The sequence below is a fragment of the Chenopodium quinoa genome, unplaced genomic scaffold, assembly GCF_001683475.1.
Source record: "Chenopodium quinoa cultivar QQ74 unplaced genomic scaffold, ASM168347v1, whole genome shotgun sequence".
NCBI lineage: Eukaryota > Viridiplantae > Streptophyta > Magnoliopsida > Caryophyllales > Amaranthaceae > Chenopodium > Chenopodium quinoa.
Window position 1 is genome coordinate 2,856,981 of NW_018744988.1, and position 23,450 is coordinate 2,880,430.

The 23,450-nt window shown below is 37.7% G+C and overlaps 1 protein-coding gene across 1 annotated transcript; it reads right to left on the minus strand.

The window, feature by feature from the left end:
• Window positions 1–10,690: 10,690 nt before the first annotated feature.
• On the minus strand, window positions 10,691–18,182 carry LOC110706688 (serine decarboxylase-like). The gene is made up of 6 exons (XM_021884642.1): window positions 18,101–18,182; window positions 17,684–17,992; window positions 14,039–14,270; window positions 12,731–12,924; window positions 12,383–12,519; window positions 10,691–11,507 (listed from the first exon to the last, which is right to left on the minus strand). The coding sequence occupies exons 2-6, from the start codon at window positions 17,958–17,960 to the stop codon at window positions 10,938–10,940; spliced, it is 1,410 nt and encodes a 469-aa protein (XP_021740334.1). The 5' UTR covers window positions 17,961–17,992; window positions 18,101–18,182; the 3' UTR covers window positions 10,691–10,937.
• Window positions 18,183–23,450: the final 5,268 nt, after the last annotated feature.

Genomic DNA, 23,450 nt, shown 5'->3' on the forward strand with positions numbered 1-23,450 from the left:
CAAGAAATGTATGGAACAACAGAGTATTCGACAGGCCGACTACCTCTTGAGCACCGACTGCTGAGGCCACAGGCAATCAAAAAGTACTCGTCGTAGAGCCATTTGAAGCTCGGGACGCAGTGCAGTGGTACTTGCTCTCGTACCCCTGAAGTAGAGTCGACCCTCGACTCTACTTTAAAGAGTCCTTTATCAAGGATCTCTTTCCTAGCCTTGGGGGGGGGGGAACAGGCGGCATGCTACGGCCGCCTGCAAGAAGGGGCGGATTCCTGTTCCACCTATTGAAGCGCTTGTTCAGCTCAATGTCTGAACTCTCAATGATGAGGAAGGTGCTCCGCCAGTCCTTCCACTTGTTTGCTTTACCTCTCGTCATGAGGTAGCCCCTGTGGCTTGTCAATTGATACCAGCCGGTACCGCCTGTCTTAGGGGTCCGGCTGAGATAGTTCATATGGGCGAAAGCCTCGAAGCTCGGCTCCACCCCGTGTAGTTCGCACCCGGCCACATAGCCGAGTACGTTCACCCAGGAGTTTGGGGCTAACTGCCATAACCCCAACTCATACCCATCCAAGATCCGCTGAATAGCCGGATGTAATGGGAAGCGAAGCCCTGCCTTGATGGCCGCCTCGTAGCAGCCAAAGCAGGCGCTATCATAACTGGAACCAGCCGGCCAGACGACTGTGTCTTCTGGATCCGGCACAAACACTAGAAAGTCGGGGCCCATGGTGTGGTTTGCAATAAAGCTCTCCACTTTCTCTTGCATGGATGTGATCCGGCCCCGAGGTACCGTGCAGTAGTAGGGGGTATTTAGCTCTCGGTAAGAGGCGGATGGCTCCGCCCAATTGTCCCCCTTCTCAACTGCGTGAGAAAGTCTCGCCTCTTGCAGGCGGCTGTTTTTCTCTTCTGTGTCCAAAGAAGCATGGCCAGAAGAGCTTGACTCGGAATCGTCCTCTGACGAGTCCGAAGAGGACGACTCCTCCCCTCTCCCGGAGGGGCCCGCCTCCTCTCTTTGAAAAGGAGCAGAATTGTTAACTGTTAAATGGGAAGGGGTCACTATGACTCCTCCCTCAGAATTGCCGGCTTTCAGGCCGCCTTGTTTCACTTCCACATCTGGCGCCTGGTCAGATGTTTCACTAAGCGGCACCCTGTGGGAGGAGCCGTCTGAATTTGAGATCCTAGCAGTCTTTTTCGTTCTGGCCATCCTGCTCTGCATAGACACAGATACAGTCGGACTTTGTATAAAGGGCAAAGATGGGTCCGGAAAAAGGCAGGCGGCACTCCTAGTCCTAGATTCAGCCGTCCCCGGTGACCGGCTGATCACTAACCTAGGTCGTGTCGTGTGCTTCCGTGGTGCCATTTCAAAAAATAAAAAGAAAATTAAGAGTAAGAGAACTGACAGTTACCTGAACGAGTGACGGTTGATGAAGTTCTGAAAATCCTGTGCAGTCGGCTTGTCAGAACAGGCGGTAGGCAGAAAAGGTCCGAAATGTCAGAGCAAGTTCAGGGGTCCGAATTTTCTCAAAAAGTTCTCAAAGTGTGAAAATGACTCAAGACAATCCTCCCTTATATAAGCGAAGTGAGAAGGCGAAGGGTCACTTTCAGAATTCAAAATTTGGGCGGGAAAATCTCTCGTCCTTTCGCCGACTGACACCTGTAGAAGGTCGCCGCCTGTTACAGTGCGACACCTGTCACAGGTAACACGTGACCAATCACGTGCCACATGTGAGGGGCAAATGATTAGGGGATTTTGCTCCCACCAATCGGAATGCGCCACGTGGGCCAATCAGGTCCTGCCAAGTGTCCCCCAGTTGGAACTGTCAGGGCTTGCCACGTGGCACGCGCTTATTCGTCCACCTTGGACCTATTATGTCATGACATGTGGCAAACTCCATGCCTAATGGAGAAACCGGCCACCCAGGCCCAACTTCCGAGGGAAGCCCAATCGGCCCTAGGTTAACCTAAACCTAGGCAGGTTATAAATACCTCCCTTAATCCTCATTAAGGGGGATTACGAAAAAACACATTAATTACACACATTAATAACCGGCTGATCTCGCTAACAAAGCAAATTACCTACATTAAACACTCTCACCTAGAGAGACCCAATCACTTTAATTTCCGCATTAATTACTCCTTAATCAAGTACTAACTTGACCGTTGGAGGCGGAGCTCCCACCACCAGGAGTCTCCGTTATTTTGCAGGTACAGGCGTCCGGTTCCAGTCTCGGAATTGTAACTCTCCCGCAGGACATCAGAAAACCCCGAAACACTATTCATGCTAGGTTGGGACATATTTCTGTTCATAGGTTGTCAAAGTTGTCTGTTCCTATGAATTTTGATTTCAATAAAATCTCTGATTTCTGTTGTGAATCTTGTATTTTTGCCAAATCACATAAATCTCCTTTTCCCATTTCTTCTTCACATGCCTCTTCTGCTTTCTCATTGATTCATGTGGATCTATGGGGTCCTTATAGACAGCCTACTCTCACTGGTGCACGTTATTTTCTAACTATTCTTGATGATTTTTCAAGAACTACCTGGACTCATTTAGTCAGTTCTAAGACACAAGTGCCTGAAATTATGAAATATTTCTTAGCCTATGTTGAAAATCAATTTAGTACTTCTGTCAAGATCCTAAGGAGTGATAATGGGACAGAGATTGTTCAAGATACTTGTTCTGTTCTTTTTTATAGTAAGGGTATTGTTCATCAAAAGAGTTTGCCTGGTGTTCCTTAACAAAATGGGAGGGTTGAGCGCAAACATAGACACTTGCTTGAGACTGCTAGGGCCATAAGGTTTCATCGACTGCCAATTAAGTTTTGGGGTGACTGCTTGCTTGCTGCAACATACTTAATAAATATGATGCCTACTGCTATTTTGGGTTGGAAGTCTCCTTTTGAATGGTTATTGGGGAAACCTCCAGATTATGCTCATCTTAGGGTTGTTGGATGTCTTTGTTATGCTTCTTGTAAGTCTTCTGATAAGTTTGCAGTGAGGGCTAAGAAATGTGTTTTCCTTGTATATCCATATTAATCCTGTTGATACTGGTTCTTCTCAGTCTTCAAGTTTCAATGTATATACTTGTCCTGAGTTGTCTCAGTTTTCTCCTGATCATCTTGCTAGTCTTGCAAATGTTTTTTCTTCTGTTGAACCTGCCTCTTACAGTCAGGCTAAGCATGATCCTAGGTGGGTGGAAGCTATGGATAAGGAATTGGATGCTTTGAAGAAGAATGGTACTTGGGATGTGGTTGATTTACCACATGGTGTGAAGCCCATTGGGTGTAAGTGGGTTTATAAAACCAAATTCAATCCTGATGGTACTATTGAAAGATGCAAAGGGAGGTTGGTTGCAAGAGGTGATAGACAAATCAAGGGCAAGGATTTCAAGCATACTTTTAGCCCAGTTGCCAAATTTACAACTGTTAGGCTGATTATTGCTCTTGCTGCAGCATGTAATCTTGAATTACATCAGTTAGACATAAACAATGCTTTTCTTCATGGTTATGTTGATGAAGATTTGTATATGCTTCCTCCTCCGGGTTACAGTAAGGCCAAGCCTGGTCAAGTTTGTAAGTTGAGGAGATCTCTTTATGGTTTGAGACAAGCTTCAAGACAATGGAATCTTGAACTGTCAAAATTCTTGATTAGCCTTGGATTCATTCAATCTAAATATGACTACTCCATGTTTGTCTCTTTTGCTGGTTCTGAGTTTCTGGTGGTTGTAGCATATGTAGATGACCTTATCATTGCTGGTACTTCATTGTCTTCAATTCAGCAGTTGAAGGATAAACTTCATTTGAAGTTCACCATTAAAGACCTTGGTCCTCTTAAATATTTTCTGGGCATTGAAGTTACAAGGGATTCAAGTGGTATTCTTCTCAATCAGAGAAAGTATATCCTTGATTTGTTGTAGAACACTTCAATGATGGACTGTAAACCAGCAGATTTTCCTCTTCCAAAAGGTCTCAAGCTTCATAAGACTGATGGTGACAGACTTCAGGATCCAGAGGTTTATAGAAGAATAATTGGCAAGCTCTTATACTTAAACATGACAAGGCCAGATATCTCATATGTTGTTCAGCATTTGAGTCAGTTTCTTCAAGATCCAAGGTTACCTCATTTTCAAGCAGCTCAACATGTTTTGAGGTATCTTAAAGGTACTTTGCATCATGGTCTTTTCTATTCAGCTCACAACACTTTGAATCTTCTTGCATATTGTGATGCTGATTGGGGTACCTGCTCATATTCAGCAAGGTCCTTAACAGGCTTTTGTGTGTTTCTTGGTTCTTCCTTAATTTCCTAGAAAACTAAGAAACAAAAAGTAGTCTCTAAGAGTTCTACAGAGTCTGAATATCGTAGCATGAGTCACACTACTAGTGAATTGCAATAGGTGGCAAATATGCTTTCTGATTTACACATTCAGCCTCCTCTGCCTATTCCTCTATATTGTGACAATATTTCAGCTCAGTATATAGCTGAGAACCCTTGTATGCATGAGCGTACTAAACATTTCAAAATTGATGCTCATTATGTCAGAGAAAATGTTGAATCTGGTTTTATTACTACTCAGCATGTAAGCTCCCAGAATCAGCTAGCTGATCTTTTCACCAAACCTCTTGGTGCTGATCAACACAGACGCCTAACTATCAAGCTTGGAATGGTTGTTCCTGATCCTCCACCTATTCCAGCTTGAGGGGGGGATGATAATATATATGGGTTGTTAGAATAACAAACCCATTTTAGGCCTGTAACTAATTAATCCTAGCTGGCAAGTTAGTTAGAATATTCGTTGTATATAAGCTTTCTTCTTCTGTAATTAATGCTCTGACTTCATAATTCAATAACAAATTAATTCCCAAACTTTCTCTCTCTATTTCTTACTTTCTCTCTCTTGTTCATCTGATTCTAGTTACTGAATCAGCTTCATATAATCCATGTATACTGATTATAACAATTGGCTCCAAGTCCAACCATTCAAATAGAGTTACTTGAATTCAAGATTGCTTTATTACAGATTTATAGGTACTTGATGCATGCGGCAATATTGAAAAGATATACTTTGGTCTTTAAAAATACTTTAACTGCAAGTGTAGACAACTGGTTTGCAAAAGAACAATGAAGCATCAATTATTTGTATCCACTTCAAAACAAATAAAACAATGAAGAAAGATTGAAGAGAAGGAAAGGAAAAAAATACTTAAGTAAACAAAGAAGAAACGGAAAAAGAACGTGGTAGTTTTTAATTATTATTTTTTGAAAAAAATATTACAAATAAAATAAAAAGTAAACTATATCAGCGGTTTACATTAGTCAATAAAAATAAACAGTTGCAAATCTTGTAATTTGATTTAATACAATGACCACAATTTTCATCCAACAAGCAATATAATGACACCCCAATGCATATGGGCATATGGCCCTTTTGCACCAAAGTCTTCTAACCTTTTAGGGCCTGCATGATTAGGGCTGCCTAAATGTGCCAATAAGATCCAAAAATGCTTTGATGTAACCCAATTTTTTTGTTGAGTATAATTCATAGCTTGTCCTAGAAACTCAAAGCAAGTCGTAGCTCCTCTAAAGCCCGATCGAGCAGCCACCAAATGTATCACAGCTTTTGCAGTGGCCACGATTGCTATGGTTTCCGCGACTGTCATCTTGCCTCGGCTGCCTGTTTTTTACCTTCATGCACAATTTTGCTATTGCATAAATTGCTTTTGAGAGGATACGACTTTACGATTATAAGGTGAATTCTCAAACCAATTGTTTGTTGGTGTAGTGATAATTGGAACTACACTTGGTAGGGAGGACTCGTGTTCGATCCCCGCAACAACAATTGGGAGGGGACTGGAACCTAACTACCCAAAATTGATCCGAATTCGGATTATCCCAAAGGGTGAAATGGGTGAAACACCAAAAAAAACAATGTGAATTCTCAAGCAATTACATCAAATCTTGCTTTGTATCGTCGTAGAGACTGTAGAGAAGATTGATTTTGGAGACCCATTACTTTGTTTTTGCTACTTTCTATTCAAGTAATTAAAAATTGCCACCATATATTTAGCTGTTAATTGGTTTAAATGTTGCGGACTATATCTAGAAATTTGCACTAATCTGTAAACAGTGCAAAATATTATCCATTGAGCGAATAAAAAATCCATACACACTATTATATACATGTATATATATCTTCATGTCTTTTAACCACAAATTTATCTTATTATGTTGATTTACTAAATTACATGATACACAACGACGATATAAGCAAGCAAATGTTCAATTATGCAAAGGGCAAACACAATTCTCTTTGAGGTTGATTTTTCTCGTCTTTTAACCAAATCGAACGCTTTTAAACTAGTTCATCGAGGAAAGTATCCTAGGGTTAAATTGTAACATTAAGCATGACAATTACATGAGCTATGTTCCCTTGACAAGACAGCTGCCAGTATCGTATAAACTTCTCATCTTGTGGCCTGGACGTTTCGAATATCACGGTGTTGCTTAGCTCATTGAGCATGACACTAACCCCAGCCCCACCAAGCCGTTGTTTAAGGTAATAGGCTATGATTAGTGTCAAGAAAAGATTCGTATTTCCGCCGCGATTCCAACGATAGAGTGATAGCCCGAGACCAAGCAAGATAATTGTCACCCTTCAACACGATATGGGTAATCAAATTCCCTGGTTGATCTCCAGAACCGAGATAAAAAGGAAAAGAAGGATCAAGCTTTCCATCCTCCATGATCAATCGAATAGAGCAGTAGAGTAGAAGAAAAAAAAAATCAGAAATTTAGGGTTTTAGTGATTAGAGTATAGAGGCTCCGATACCATGTCAAGAAAAGATTTTCCGTATTTTCATTAGAGTATGGATTAGAGTATTTATACAAGAGATTAGGGCACAATAAATAGGCCCGTTAACTATACAATATAAATACTAATTATAGGCCCTAACAATTAGGCACTTTTGAACCTCTTTTCTTGAGTCCATTGTATCGTTTGCGGCTCAAGGCATACCATAAGAAGATGGAAACTAGGTTGTTCCTACTCCATATGAATATATGATATTTTAGTATCCCTTGTAGGCTTGTAGCTATATATCCATCTCCACATGTTTGGTGTGTTGGTATTGTACCGGGTTGATAGCTAGAAAGGTAGATGGCGCAGGCATTTTCACAATAAATAATAGTAGCTTGACGAAGAGGACAATGTAGCTCTAATAAAAAGAATACGAGGCCAACAAGCCTCATAGACAACATTTGCGAATTCTGATTCTGCACTCGATTTAGATAATGTAGGTTAACACTTAGATGACCAAGAAACGAGGTTGTCCCAAGAAAGCAGCTATAACATGATGTGAAACAACAGGTGTCGGGAAAACCTCCCCGGTCAGCGTCAGTGTAAGTAATCAAATGAGTATGAGCAGACGGATATAAATGTAAGTCATGATCAATGGTATCCTAAACATAGCGCAGAATGCGCTTCAAAGCATCATAATAATGAGATTCCCGACGGTGGGCATCATGCATAAAAAGACACACTTGTTGCACCGCATAGGAAATATCAGGCCACTGAAAGTAAGGTATATGAAGAGCGCAACAACTGCTAAACTGCGATACAAAGTAGGATCCAAAAAAAGGTGGTTCTTTGGTGTCAACTGGAGTAGCTGCAAGTTTACAAGAGCCCATACCTGTACGCTCTAAAATTTCATGTGCATTTTTTGCTGACAACGTAGCAAATAAGGAGTACATGTCACCGCGATCCCTCAAAATAACTCAGAAGGCCCAAATCAGACATAGGAAGCTCAATTTGCACATGCAACTGAGGTATGATTCCCACACGAAACCTGTCAGAAGAGGCAGCTTATATAATATTATCATCAACATAAAGAAGCAAATATGTCATATCATCACCCTGCGAAAAGTAAAAAGAGTTGAAAACTCAATCTGACCAAAACATTCGCAAAGCGCTAGTACCAAGATCGAGGGACTTGCTTCAACCCATATAGAGTCTGATGAAGCCGACATACATAGGTGGGTGCTCTCCGATCAACAAAGCATTAAAGGTTGATGCATATAAACAATTAATCACCATGTAAAAAGGCATTTTTGACATCTGATTGATAAATAGATCATTTCTTAGCCATAGCGAGCTAAGCTTAGAACGGTACGAATACCTTAAACGTACTATACTATTAGCTTTTTGTTTCTTAGGCTGGTTGAGCTGCGTTAGTATCAAATCATGTATGTTGGGAATCTCAACACTAACCTGCCTTATTTAATTTAGTTAACTAGGTTAGATCATGTGCATGCACGGTGACTATAGTTATATACAATTATAGGTTATTGATTGATGTTATAATCCTAAATTAGTCGAGGAATAATAGTTCGAATTTTTTTTAGAAAGATTTGTGAAATCTTTTTTTATTTCAAATATTACTACAAATTATTATGGAATATGTGTAAAAAAAATGATGTTAAATGATTTGTATTTTTAACTAATAGATTAAATAACTAGGACCCACTAGGAGATGATATGTGTCATTGCTAATGTGTCTTTTAGTATATACAGTATATATTATTGACTCGTCATGTCGTGTTCTATTTGATTAAACGTATCAAAAACTCTTATACTGATAACCCTATTAGTTTTTTATGTTTGATTAATATCATGTTGTTGTATCATGTCACTTTTAACAGCTGTAATTTTAATACCTTGTAAAACATGTGCACAAAAAATGAAATTTATTTAAGGTACGATACAATGTAGGGCATGTTCACTTCAGCTTTTTTTCAGTTCAGCTCCAATTAATTCATTTAAGTTCAGCTCCTAATTTATCTCTTTCATAAAATATTCAGTTCAGCTCAATTCAATTCAGTTCAATAAATGTGAACATGTCTGTAGTTCATAAATAATAACGAATTAAGAGATGTGATATGAATAAAAATAAAAACTTGTGAAATAAATCTAGTTTGACTAAAGGGCTTTTTAGGTAGTAGAAGATACCTTAAAAATATTAATGAGATACCTTAAAACACGATTAGTCGATTATGATCTGCGAAAATTATTCAATGTAATTATGAATGCGTGAATAAGATCAAGCTAGTAAACGGGCTACAGACATGTAAACGGACAATGGACTCGAATTCGAGTCTGAATCCGAAAAATCCGAGTCTGAATCCGTTCTGACTCGTAATTTTCGGATCCGAATCCGGTCCGTTTATACGGACCTCCGAAATGATCCGAATATTTTTTTATTTTTATTTTTCGTAATGTCATATACCTATAATTTCTTGTATTGTCATACCAATTAAAGTATAAACATAACATATTTAAATTATAAACTAAGTTACATAACAAAATTTTGGTACAAAACAAGCAAATAATTGTCCCAAGTTATATAGCATATGCTTATACTCTCGGATTCGGACTCGGATCAGACTCCGTTGACTTTGCGTATGGTCCAAATCCGATCCACCTCCTATTCGGATTCGGATCTATTTTATCGGATTCGGACTCAGACTAATTTTAAATGGATTCGAATCGGATTTTTTCCTTCGGATCGAATTCGAATCGAACTCAGATTAAATTGCCATCCCTACTCTAGAGGTAACATTTACCACTAAATAGAAACACACTAGAAATGTTTATTTGTAGCCCTAAACTGCCCTACTCAAAACAAGCTCATCATGGCCCACATAATTATACTTCTACCAATCTCTCAGCCCCATTTAAGACTTAAGTGTCTTAAAACATAGTACTCCTTATAAGACTTACTTTTCTTAAATATCGTACAAAAAAATATGTGACAAGTATCAAAGAAACAGAGAAAATATAAAATGCAAACAAGTAAACACCCAAAGTCTTCAACCATTTAGAGCCTGCATTGAATAGGCCTGCCTAAAAGTACCAATAAGACCCAAAATTTAATTTGGTCCTCCCCTGTCGTCCAAAAATGCTTTGATGTAACCCAATTATGTTGATCACAATTCATAGCTAGTCCTTGAAAGTAGAGATAATCAAAGGGCGGGTTGGGTTGGCTTTGAGCTGGTCCAAGGCAAGATAAAATAGTCCGTTTGGTCAGGCCATGCCTAGGTTTGGGCCATAAAATGCTTGCCTAGACCCGTAAAATATAAAAGAGCCGGGTCTATAAAAACAATAACTTAAAAATCATTAAATTAAAATGCATATCCAAACCCGAGACAAGTTTTCTGAACAAATTGGGTTGGGTTGGGTTGGACGGGCCTGAGTTGACTTTGGTCTATTTTTTTTCCCAAAGCCAGCCAAAATTTGGACTGGCCAAGTGGTCGGGTTAAATTTGATCTGCTCTACTTAGCTTGAAAGTTGAAACCCAAAAAATCAACGCAAGTCGAAGCTCCTCTAGTGGCTAATCAAGTAGCCACGGCTGATCATGTAGCCACGCTTTTGTAGTAGCCTTGATGGCTATGGTTTCTGCGACTGCCATCTTGCTTGGCCTGCCAAAGTTTTACCTCCACACACTATTTTGCATAAATTGCATAGAGGATTTGAATTTTAAAGCTACATGTGAATTATTTACATAGAGACTCTAGAGAGGATTAATGCCGTATTTGATACTTTCAATTTTATTCAAGTAATTTAATATTGCAACCAAAGTTAGTTGTAAATTGGTTTAAATTTTTAGGATTAATTATATCTAGAATTCTAGAAATTTGCTCTATATATAATCTAAACTTAAAACACAAAACATTAATATTTCAATAATAAAATCCATACACACCATCATAAATACACTTGTACAGTATACTTTCGGTTCGCATTACTCACAACAAAGGAATATTTTATGTCTCACAAATAAAACCCCTCTGTTGTAAGTAATGCGAACTGGAGGTAGTATTACATACATGCTCAAAACATAAATAAATGAAAAGTAATGCATCTTAATGAAACCATCAAACTAGCAAGCGAATGTTCAGATATGCAAAGGGCAAACACAATTCTCTTTGCCAATATCAGAAGCAACACAAGGAGGTTGATTTTTCCCGTCTTTGAACCAAATCCAACGCTCTTCAACTAGCTCGTCGAGGAAAGTATCCAACGTCTTCTTCGTCATATTAGGCATGACAATTACATGAGCTATGTTCCCTTGACAAGAGAGCTGCCAGTATCGTATAAACTCCTCATCTTGTGGACGTTCGAATACCACGGTGTTGCTTAGCTCATTGAGCATGACACTAACTCCGGCCTCTCTAAGCCGGTCTTTAAGGTAACGGGCTAAGATTAGGCAATTTTGAACCTCTTTCTTGAGTCCATTGTACCCTTTGCGGTTCAATGCATACCATAAGAAGACGGGGGCTTGACCGTTCCTACTTCCCATGATTGTAGTATCCATTGTGGCTATATACTCTACATTAGTCCTTGCTAGAGCATTAATGTGTTCTATCCTAATCATCTGAACACCACAAGGCATCGGGGTTCCCACGAATTTGTGGCCCGAAACACATACACTATCAATTGGCTTCTTGAATGTTATATGAGGCGCCTATATGGTACATTCGGACAAGAAAATGATAATACATTAGTGTGAAAAGAAAAATCAAGGAAGTGATATGATGATGCATGGTATTTAAAATCTATTAGCTTTCCCAAAACATGATGGTGTCTACTCCGTAAGTTTCATTGCTTAATTAGGCGCGTTTTCCCACCAAAAGTGTCCATTCTACCATACCACAAATTATGCATGACCAAGTTAAGTCTTGCATGGGTATATGGTGCGGTAAGACATGGGTGTGCATGAAATTTGATGACTACCTACTAGCTAGATAGGGTGTAAATGTGCTTAATAAGAGTACTGTTTATTATTAAGTTGCAGATTGTAAAATGACAATATTTTTGAAAATAGGATAGTGCACCTTGGTGCACCCGATTAAAAAAAAAAGGAGGAATGAACATACCTGTAATAATTCTTATCTCTCAAATCAAAATTGAAGGCACCATTATGCCAGTCGAAGTAGGTAATGTGAAAATTGGTAAGGTGAATGACTTTATTTGGACTTCAATTTTAATTTTAGGGATAAGAATTGAAGATTTGGGATTTGTTTGGTTCTAAAATTAGGGTTTTATAAGGGAGAAAAAGGGCAATAGATGGAAAAAGACGGGAAAAAAAAGTTCATTTAAGTGGTCACGTACTGTGCGCGTGACTATTTTCTGCCGGAAAATTTGGTGAACACCGGAAATTGGTCAAAGGACTCTCCCCACAACCCAAATATGATATAAGGACCTTATATGCCACCTTTTTTTTTTATAAAAGAGCCTTTCTCACAAGGTCAATCACTTAAAAGAACCTTCCTTGCAAATTGTCCTAAGTTCTATTTTTATTATCGTATGTAATATTTAAATTATAAGATAGTTACTAACCTGATTTAGGAATGGAAGCATAAGACCAAACAAGGCTGCATCACAATGGATATAGAATCGATTGCGTGGGAAACCACACTCTTCAAGTGTTTGTACCACAAGATCAATATCATCAATAGCACCTTTTACCGTAGTCCCTGCAACAAGAGACCGCAAATGGGTCATACCATTGCGTTTAGTGGGTTGATTACAAGTATAAATTTATAATGTTACGAGTACCATAATCGCTTAATACAAGTAATATACATCCTTATGTAACACTGAAAGATCAAGCATCATCATGTACTCGATCGATCTGAGCTTAATTGTGTATTATTAAAAAAAAAAAAAAGGAAGTAAAAGGAATACCTATGGCCATATTCATGATGGCAGGTTTATCTTTGTTGTTAAGAAGACATTTCTTCAAATCTCTACAATCAATCACCCCAGAAGCTAGTGTTTCAACCTTAACACAATTCATTCGGTACATACGTGCAACTTTAAAGACCGAGTAGTGTGCCTCTTTCGAAGCATACAATATTCCATCAGGAAACATTTCTCTCCTACGGAGAAAAAAAAAATGTTTAATATGTCTACAACTTCGTATTGCTCACTTAGTTTTAGTAATAATCAAAATATCAATTACATATGGAGTACATAAAGTTTTTCCCCAAAATTTTAGAACAATACGTAGGATATTCTTTATTTATTTTTTTTAGAAAAGGGTAGAGCGCCACGCAAAATTATAATTTTAAATAAAGCGTCACGTAATATTATGATTTTTTAAAAATTAACTTGAATAAAATTAATACTAAAAAAATCGTATTAAAAAAAACTAATCTATATCGTTAATAATTAATGTCCTTTTTATATTTTATCATAACTAAACGTATAAACAAGGGCTTATTTTAAGCAATGATAAAAGAGATTTGTATTTTATTCTAAAATTTAAAAGAAATACAATCATCGCATTAGCAAAATTAACTAATAAGTTTGAGAATTTGATTTTAAATATAAAAACGACGAATAATGGTTTAGGATTTAAATTATTGAAAATAACAACAATAACAAAAAAATATCTTTTCACATAAAAAGTTAATCCTATAAATGACATAACATATATATAGTTAAAATTACTTTTTTTTTTAATAAAAATTAACACGTAACTAACCTTATTAACGAATAAGGTTGCATCATAAATTTATAAATTACATTAAAGCTTAGACTTTTTGAATAGGCTATAGCAATGTTGTTTATTTTTTCTTCTCTAACGGTCTGTTCTGTTCACCTTATTTTTTCTTATTTCAGGTTTAATAAGTTCAAATAAGTTCATTTAAGTTAAAATAAGTAGTTCTGATAAGTTCAGTTCAGTAAAAATAAGTTCAGTTATGGAAAAATAAGTTCTGATAAGGGTTGCCCAACTTCAAATTACAACTAAAATAAGTTTTAATAAGTTCAACTAAGTTCTAAAAAGTTCAGTTAAGTTCAGATAAGAAAATCAGGTAAATAAAATCTTTGTATTGCATGGGCTTTCATCTAGCTTTTGATGATAAAATTAACTTTGATACATATTAGAATTTAATAAATTGATTTTCATAAATTAGTGTTTTATTTATCATACACCACTTATATTATTTACTGTTTTTTTTACTGAAAATTTAATATTGGCTCACTTACCCTATAAGTAGGCCATGTAGGTTTCCTTCTGTTCCACCACTGGTAACATATCCCCAATATTCATTCTTGTTGATCTCCCAGAGACGAGCAAACCAATCTAATACACCTACTTCGAAGTCCCTTGAGTGCACACCATAGTTGCCCGCAATAAATGGATCACCGGCGTTGTTAATTGACAGTCGTTGCAAAGGACCAAGAGCATCATAGTTAAAGTCTGAATTCAGTTGATATCCTACAGTCACACGTTAGCTGTAGCTCAAGGTCAGTTTGTTTCATCTTATTTTAATATATATACAAGACAAGACATTGGTCATTGGGACACGTATTGCTGCTCATATCTTCACTAGTTAGAGTAAGTTTTGCTATATCTAGAGGAGTGGGGGTCCACATTGTATCTCGACCTCCCACTAATTTTTTATAAATTGTATAACTTTGTCTATTTTTGAGATATAATAATAATAATAATAATAATAATAATAATAATAAACACAAATTAAATATATAATTGCTGCAGCTCATATCTATACTAGGATCGGCTTTTCTATAGCTAGAGGAGTGGGGGCCCAGATTGTATCTCGGCTTCCCACTAATTTTCTATAGGTTGTATAATTTTGTATGTTTTTGAGATATAATAATAATAATAATAATAATAATAATAATAATAATAATAATAATAATAATAATAATAATAATAATAATAATAATAATAATAATAATAAATTAAGTATATAATGTACAATACCTACTCTATTATAAAAGTTGGTCATGCTTGATTAATGTAGCACGTTGGGATGCTAGAGGTTGTAATAAGTTTGTATTGTTGGGTTCTTTTCCCCAAAACTTGATCACTTTGGCGGAATTAGACCTTATATAATGAAATTCGTAGCTTGGTTTCAAAAAAATGTACAATACTCTATTACAAAAGATGTACTAATATATTAAAAGGCGTTACTAAGAACTTCTCTGAGCCAATACTCTATTACAAAAGCTGTACTAATATATTAACTTCTCTGAGCCACGTAGACCAAGCCACATCACCTACTCCATCTTTCATTCAATCAACTAGAATATTATTCATATAAAAAAAACGTTGATAAGGGGATTCGAACACCCAACTTTTTATAAGAAAGATAATTACTTAACCATCTAAGCCAATCATAAACTATGTTATAAAAATGAAAATAAATGTATATAATTGAAAATCACAAGGTCTAATTAAAGTAGCAACCGGTGCAACACTCGGACTACATACTAGTTAAAATTTAAATATAAACATGGTTGGGTTATTCTAATTTAATTATTTTTCAACGGAGAAGTGTGGTCATGGATTATTGTCCTTAAAATTTAGGAAAAATACACTTTAATTTAATAATCCCAACGACTTTGCTCAATTTTCTTTAAATAATCACAATATTCGATTATTCTGCAATAATCGTCCCAACTTTTACTTGCATTTTCACTCTTTGTTAGAGATATCGGAAAATATATGTGTGGTATATTTTCCATAGATATCATTTAAGAGAATAATATATTTAATTAGGATATTTATGTTAAGATATTATTTTGAGAATATATCTTTAGGGTTTATGGTTAGACGTATATCTTTTAGGAAGATTGTTTCATATCTTATGAGCTTAGGTTCTGTATAAATACTCAACCTATTGATGAATAATAATCAAGCAATACAAAAGCTATTCATTCTCTCTTGTCCCTAATTTGACATGGTATCATGAGCAGGTTAAATCTTGGGACCGTTCATAAAAAAATTTTCCCCCTACCAGTGGGTTAGAAATTAAACCCACCGGTGGGATGATCCTTTAGCAAAAATTACCATTTTTTTTAGTTTATTCCGTTGTGCAAGTTAGTGTTGGTGCAGAGTTTGAGTTGATGACTTGATGTATACATTACATCAAGCGTGGCTTTTCTAAGCATTGAGATCAAAATAAAGTTGTTGGTGTGTCTTTGACTCTCAAAGATGGAAAAAAAAAAGTTTTCGGCTCTCTTGTGTCGTGAGACAAGAAATTGGTTCTCCTTGTGCCGTGAGACAAGGTTTGTGAGTTGATTCGAGCATAATTTTGCTCCTTTGGATTTGAGTGTGGTTTACTCTGAAAGACCAATAAGAAATTTGAGTGTGGTTTACTCTAAAAGACCATTTTGAGTGTGGTTTACTCTAAAAGACCAATAAGAAATTTGAGTGTGGTTTACTCTGAAAGACCAATAAGAAATTTGAGTGTGGTTTACTCTGACAAACCAATATTTGATTGGAGCTCGGTTTTGCTCTGAAAAACCAAAATTATTATATTTGCAGGTTCGAAAAGAATGACGTTCCTGCTTGATTGATTGATGACTGATGAGTTCGAAAAGATGAACATTCTCATCATTGAAAAAGAAGAAAAAAAAAATTGAAGGCGACATCACAAGAGTGTGCATCTCGGCTTCAATAAAGTGAAAAATTTCCAATCGCAACGTTCGTGTTACTGCCGTTACGATTGCGGGAGGGTGTTAGAGATTTCGAATAATATATGTGTGGTATATTTTCCGTAGATATCATTTAAGAGAATAATATATTTAATTAGGGTATTTATGTTAAGATATTATTTTGAGAATATATCTTTAGGGTTTATGGTTAGACGTATATCTTTTAGGAAGATTGTTTCCTATCTTATGAGTTTAGGTTTTGTATAAATACTCAACCTATTGATGAATAATAATCAAGCAATACAAAAGCTATTCATTCTCTCTTCTCCCTAATTTGACACTCTTCAATCCCGGAAACCGATAACCTGGAGACAGAGTTAAATTTTTTGTAAAAAAAAATATAATTGCCACATGTCGCTTATGTGTTGGTTCGAAAAATGTAAAAATATTTTTTATAAAGAAAAACAATCAAACCTTAAGCCTGCCATGACCACCGCCGGTGGCCAAGGCCTCCCCAACCCATCCCTATTTTCAACCTTTATTTCCGTTTACTAGCGCCCACCACCACCCTAATTAAAATGAATTGACAACAAAGGTGAGATTATTAAAAAGAATCCCAAAGGTGGGATTATTAATCTCCGATGCTCAAAAGGTGGGATTATTCCCATCAATATTTCCTCTTAAAAAAGGGTTCTAAAATTATATTTTCTTCCCCTCCACATCTTTTTAGTTGACGTGTTTCTTAAGTCCCGCTTTAAAATGCACAAATTCAACCACTTTTTTTTTTTTTTTTTTTTTTGAAAACCCATTAAGGTGTCATTACATTGATAATTTATTCATCAATACATACGGAGAAACCTCACAACGACTATGGTTCTCCCAAATTTGTTCAATAATAAAAGGTGTTAAACGAGCTAAACTATGGGCAACAACATTTCCATCTCGTTAATAGTTTTAAAATATATACCTGATGAATCTAACATAATTATATAATTACAGATAAGTAAAACTCAACAAAAGTTAATAGTTTTAAAATATATACCATGACGAATCTAACATAACCCCCACATGACTATATTTTTCATTATATATAATTAAAAAACATGGTCAAAGAAAAGTGTGTAAATAATGTTAAAGTCAAAATGTGTCAACTAACAAAAAAAGGGAAGTAATAATGAGCGATATGAAATGAATTAGAGAAATCTTAAATATCATCGTCATCATCACCTAGATTGTGTTTGGTCCTCTCAAGCCATCTATCCGTGTATCTTGCCAAAACATCCGCCATATAAGCTTCCGTTGCTCCGGTCAGCTCATCGTTAACCTCGGGTTCCTTGATGTCAAGGCTGCAAGGGGTGTGCTTATTCCAGCCTAGAGCAATCTCTTTCCGGACATTGTAACTTTGCTCCTTTTTCGCCGTGACAACATTAGTGCCATTAGTGTGATTATGATCTAATTCAAAAGCCAAATTTGTTGAGCCACAAACCACCGTAGATAAAACCATTTTTTGCTCTCTTTTTATTATGAATGTAACACCTACATTCAGCTTAGTTAGTAATCAGTTATTATATAAAAGTTATTACTTAATAATGCGAAAATTTAATCGTATAAAACGAAAAATAAAGCTCCTGAAAACATACATACCTAGTTGATCGGTTATTTATGATAAAAATTGGAGCAAATTATATAATACAACTCATAAGAATGTATGATACTTATAGCTAGCTTATTTCTACTAGTACGAACGGAATATCTATACTATATACATTAAATGCCACGTCACTATTTAAATTACATGCGTGCAAGCCACAACTTCAATTCATTTAACAAAATAAATAAATTATGATTTTATCTAGATTCAAAACTGCAACCTCCAACAAATAAAGGTTACACACTTACCATCTCAACCAACTTTTATTAGTGTTTCAAATTTCACATGATTAACATTATATATTTCTTTCAAATTAGAGGTTATTCAATTTATTTATTCTTCACAATATATGAAAATAAATACATATGAAGGAAAAAAAATCGTAACATTTGAGGCGATGCCCGGATCACATAGTAACTATCAAACAAAATCGAACATAATTATTAAAATAAAGAAGTACAAACTAGCAATCTGGAGCATCGCCCAGGACACACTGGTTATTTATTATACAAAGCAACTACAATTTGACGAATATTGAAAGGTATGTATAAACGCTAACTATTACTGTAATGACATTGTTGAAGGTACAACAAAGTTAAAGCCTTCAATAATCAAGTTTTATAAGATGTCTCCCAAGGGTGGGATTTGTGAATCATGTGATTATGTGAGAGTTTTTTTTTTTTTACAAAAAAAAATAAAATAAAATCTTAGTGTGACATTCAATCTTGACACAAATATTTGCGGAAGAATGATACAGCTATACATTTTTTTTTTTGAAGAATGATACAGCTATACATAGAATAACGAAATGTTGAGGAAAAAACAAAAAAAAAAGGTTAGTGAAGACGTCCCAATTCAATAAGAAACGTAGATTCCGAACTTTAAGGATCATTCGTTTAAAATGGTCTTGAGCGACCGATAATCTGTTAAAAAGGTAATTTTTTGGGGTTTAATTGACGTGTGGAACTACATGATTAGTTGAAATATTACAAAAATAAGATAAGCTAGAAAATAAAAATAAAAAAAGTCAGCCCGACCACCACTCATTTCCGGCAACGCTCAGCCAGTTAGATCCCCCGTCGCCACCTTGTGCCCTCCCCTGCTCCGACACTGTCCTTCCCAACAACCGCTGCCCCTTCCTCGAAAATCACCAACTGTAAAACCCCCGAAATCCATAAAAACCACCTTCTAGCCGCGTATGTAAAACCCCCAACTGTCCCTTTGGGAAACCTCCACCATTATCGAAACCCTAACACTAGGGTTCCGATGGTGGGGGAAGGAATGGGTGGGGGTTTTATGCCGCGGAAAGGTGGTTTTTAGAGAATTTGGGTGTTTTTAAGGGTGGAGTTTTAGTGGTTTTGGGAAAATGGGAGTTGTCGATGCAGGTACGGATTTCAATGGGGTGGGGCGTATTTTCGTCTTCCCATCGCCATCCCCACCTAAAATTTTCATCTCCATTCCCGCGGCGGGCCCAAAATTCATGTGTGCCCAATCCCCGTCCCAGTGGGTACAATTTCAAATCATGCATCCCCGCCCCACCCCCAACTTGGATATTCATCCCCACTTAATCCCTACCTCCCAATACACAATCCAACATAATTAATATAGATTACAAAAAAAAAATATTGTTAATATTACTCACCTTTTTAGTTATAATGTTAGTGTATTACATATTATTATATCTACTATTTATTTTACGTAATTTCTTTTTATAAAGTAGTATAAAAGTATATAATTTTGTTTTAAAATATATATATATAGATGTGAGTAGTGAGGTGGGGATGAAGCGGGATAGGGATGGGGCGGGTACAACGTGAAATCCACCCTCGCCCTATCACCCATGGCGGGTATGATTTTTATCCCCATCCCTGCCGCTCCACTGACATCCCTAAAACAAGCCTAAAACAATTTCCAACCCCCCATCCCCTAAAACAAGCCTTAAATCTTGTGAAACGCTAAACATCGCCCGCAAATTACCATATAAAGCCCACAAATATGATTTGGTGTGACCATTATGCCCATTTTCTAAAATTGAAATAATCTCGGTTTAAAAAATGTGGAGCCGTACTGGCTCGCCGGGGGAGACCAGAGGGCAGGCCGGAGATGCGGGGGACGCCGGAGGTACGTCGTCGTCGACGGAAAACGAGGTAAGTCACCATTAAAATTCACGGTTTACCGTCGGAGTGGCTCCGGCGCCTAGGATGGACGCCCAAACCGTAGCCTGGACGCCCAAACCGTAGCCTGGACGTCCAAGCCAGACGCCAGAACCACCAGAGTGGCGTCCAGCCCAGACGCCCAGACCACCAGACTGGCGTCCTGGCCAGGCGCCACTCTACTGGCTGAGGCGGCCCTGCCAGGCGCCAGTCCAGTGGCTGTGGCAGCCCTGGCAGACGCCACCCTTATAAATTATTTTTTTTTTATTTTTTTATTTTGTTGTTGTTTTTTATTTATTTTTTTTTTTGAAAAAAAAAATCGAAAATGATTTTTTTAAAAAATTCGAAATGGGTTTTTTTTTAAATTAATTTTGAAAATTCGAAATAGGTTTTTTTAAAATTAAGTTTGAAAATTCGAAATGGTATATTTTTAAATTTAGTTTGAAAATTCGAATTGGGTTTTTATAAAAATTAAGTTTGATTATATATAATTATGCTTTTTTTTTGTGTTAATTCTGTGTAAATATAGAAATTAAATGTATTATCCGTTAAATGTATTTATTGTAATATATAATTGATGCAGGAATATGGTGGAGACGGAAATGATTACAGTGGGATATTTGGACATGATGGTCCATTCGAAGAAGCTCAACAGGCGATTGATTGGGCAAAACAGGTTGCAATTGCAGCTGGATTTTGCTTGGTAGTAGTAACTCATAAATCTCAACGGGATGGTAGAATGGATCGCATTTTGAGATGTGACCGTTATCGCAAAAGAGAAGAAAGAGATTTTCGTACAACCACTCGGTTTGATACAAAGCGGAAAGGTTGTGGGTGTGAGTTCAGAGTAAAGGTTCGACAACTACGGAGTCGTGACGGTTGGGAAGTGATTGGTTACTCTAAATGGGGGTATCACAACCATGAGATGATAGTATATGAAGAGGGTCATCGACAGCTGAGCGACTTAAGTCCTGCTGCGAAACTAGTTGTGAAAGAAATGAGTGATGCTCAAGTCAAGCCTGCTAAAATATTAGCATCTGTGTTAGAGAAATTTCCAGAAGACCATCCAAACCGAAGACACATCTACAACGTCAGACAGCAACTCAGGTTTGAACGGTCAGAGGGAAGGAACCCTATACAGCAGCTGCTACACCAGGCACAATCACGTGGTTACCTGTTCTGGTTTGATTCTGATGAAGATACAGCGGAGGTGACTCATCTTTTCCTTGTGCATCCTGATTGTGCTGATATGATCAAGTCTTGGCCATTTGTGATTTTGATCGACTCAACGTACAAGACAAACAAGTACAAGTTCCCACTGGTTGAGATCATGGGGATGACTCCAACGAACCAGAACTTTCTGATTGGTCATGCAATCATCAAGGATGAGACGGCTCCAAGTTATTATTGGGTGTTGGAGAAGCTGAGAAACTACATCGGGCCTAATGTTCATCCAGCAGCCATCGTCAGCGACTGTGAGGGAGGTCTCTTTGCCCCCATAGCAGAGCTGTTTCCAGAATCGAACCACTTCTTGTGCACATGGCACATCAACAACTGCGTGAAAGTGAAAGCCTACAACCTTTTCAACAAGAATTTGGAAATGGCAGAGAGATTGGTGAATGGTAAGTGGCGGAAGATCCTACAGGCTACCACAGAGGAAGCGTATGAGCGAGCATTGGCTAACTTCAGGGATTCGTACCAGTGGTGTCCGGCACTGGTGGACTATGTGATGCAGCAATGGGTCCCTCACAGGGAAAAGTTTGTCAAATATTGGACAAACCAGGTACTTCATTTTGGGAACACTACAACATGTAGAGTTGAGAGCGCTCATAGAGCTACCAAGGACTGGATTGATTCATCGACCGCTGCTTTGGATACACTGTTTGATAGACTTAACAAGTCAATTGAAACTCAGAAGAACGACATCAGGAACTCTCTAGAGGACTCCAGACGACGACATGGTACGATGTATAGCCATTTTATATTTAAGATTCTCCATGGTCGTGTGTCGCACTACTGCTTGGGGTTGATTCTCACTGAGCTGAACAGGATGAGGGACTTGGCTAACGAAGTGTATGCTCGGTGTGGGTGTGCTATTTCAGTAACTCATGGATTACCTTGCGCATGCACCATTCACCGCGTTATTACAGAAGAAAGGGCGTCGTTACATGTTGATCAGGTCCATTCATTCTGGAGGACGCTTGTTATTGGTGAGCATGCAGACACTCAAACGGCCGACCGTGAACAGGAGGAGTTGGAGCATTTTCGTTCGATGTACGACCGAGTGTCCTCCAGCCATCCTTCTATTATTCGTGATGCTACTCATGTACTTCATGACATGTTCCACACGTCTACCTTAGATTATGAGGAACCCGAAGGAGTTGACCGTCCTCGAGGTCGACAACGGCGGAACAGGAGTGTGTTTGAGTATATCCGTGGTCTTGGTCGTGGTCGTGCTCGTGGTCGGACATCGTCATCTAGTCGTAGTCACTCTTCATCGTCTGTGAATATGCCCCTGAGAACTGGTACGTTTTGGTTGTTTACATTGCACATAGTTTTAAAGTGTTACTCCTGCCTTCTTAACTGTCTATAATTATATGGTGAATAGGAAGAAACGATGTTGATCAGTTTCCGTACAAGGAAAGGATACCTGCGATCATCATGTCGTACTTGGAAGGGTGGAATGATGTAGTCGGAGATGGTAACTGCGGATTCCGGGTCGTGGCTGATGTTTTTCAAATGGGCGAAGACAACTACGGTTTGGTGCGTCAGTTGATGTACAACGAAATTTCCTCTAACCGAAATGTTTATCGTCATGTGTACCAGGATGACTTGGATGGCGCTCTGCGGCGTATCCGGTGGGGAGGTGGACCTTGCGGCCAAAATCATTATTTTGACGCGCCCCTAGATCTGTTTGCCGTTGCAAACATTTACAAATGCGCAGTCATGCATTTCGGCCTGGGAGTGCATAGTCAAGCTTATTATCCTTGTACCACGGTTCTCCCTTGGCGGTCGCGTGAGACTGTCACCACACCGGTCAGAGAGCTAGATGTTGCGTTTCTTGGGTCGTCATACAGACATTTCATCCGACTAGACATGTCATCCGATTTTCCAGTGCCACCGATTATATCTCGGTGGTACAACATTCGCACAGCGAGCGTAGAGGGTTGGGATGCGCTATATCATGACC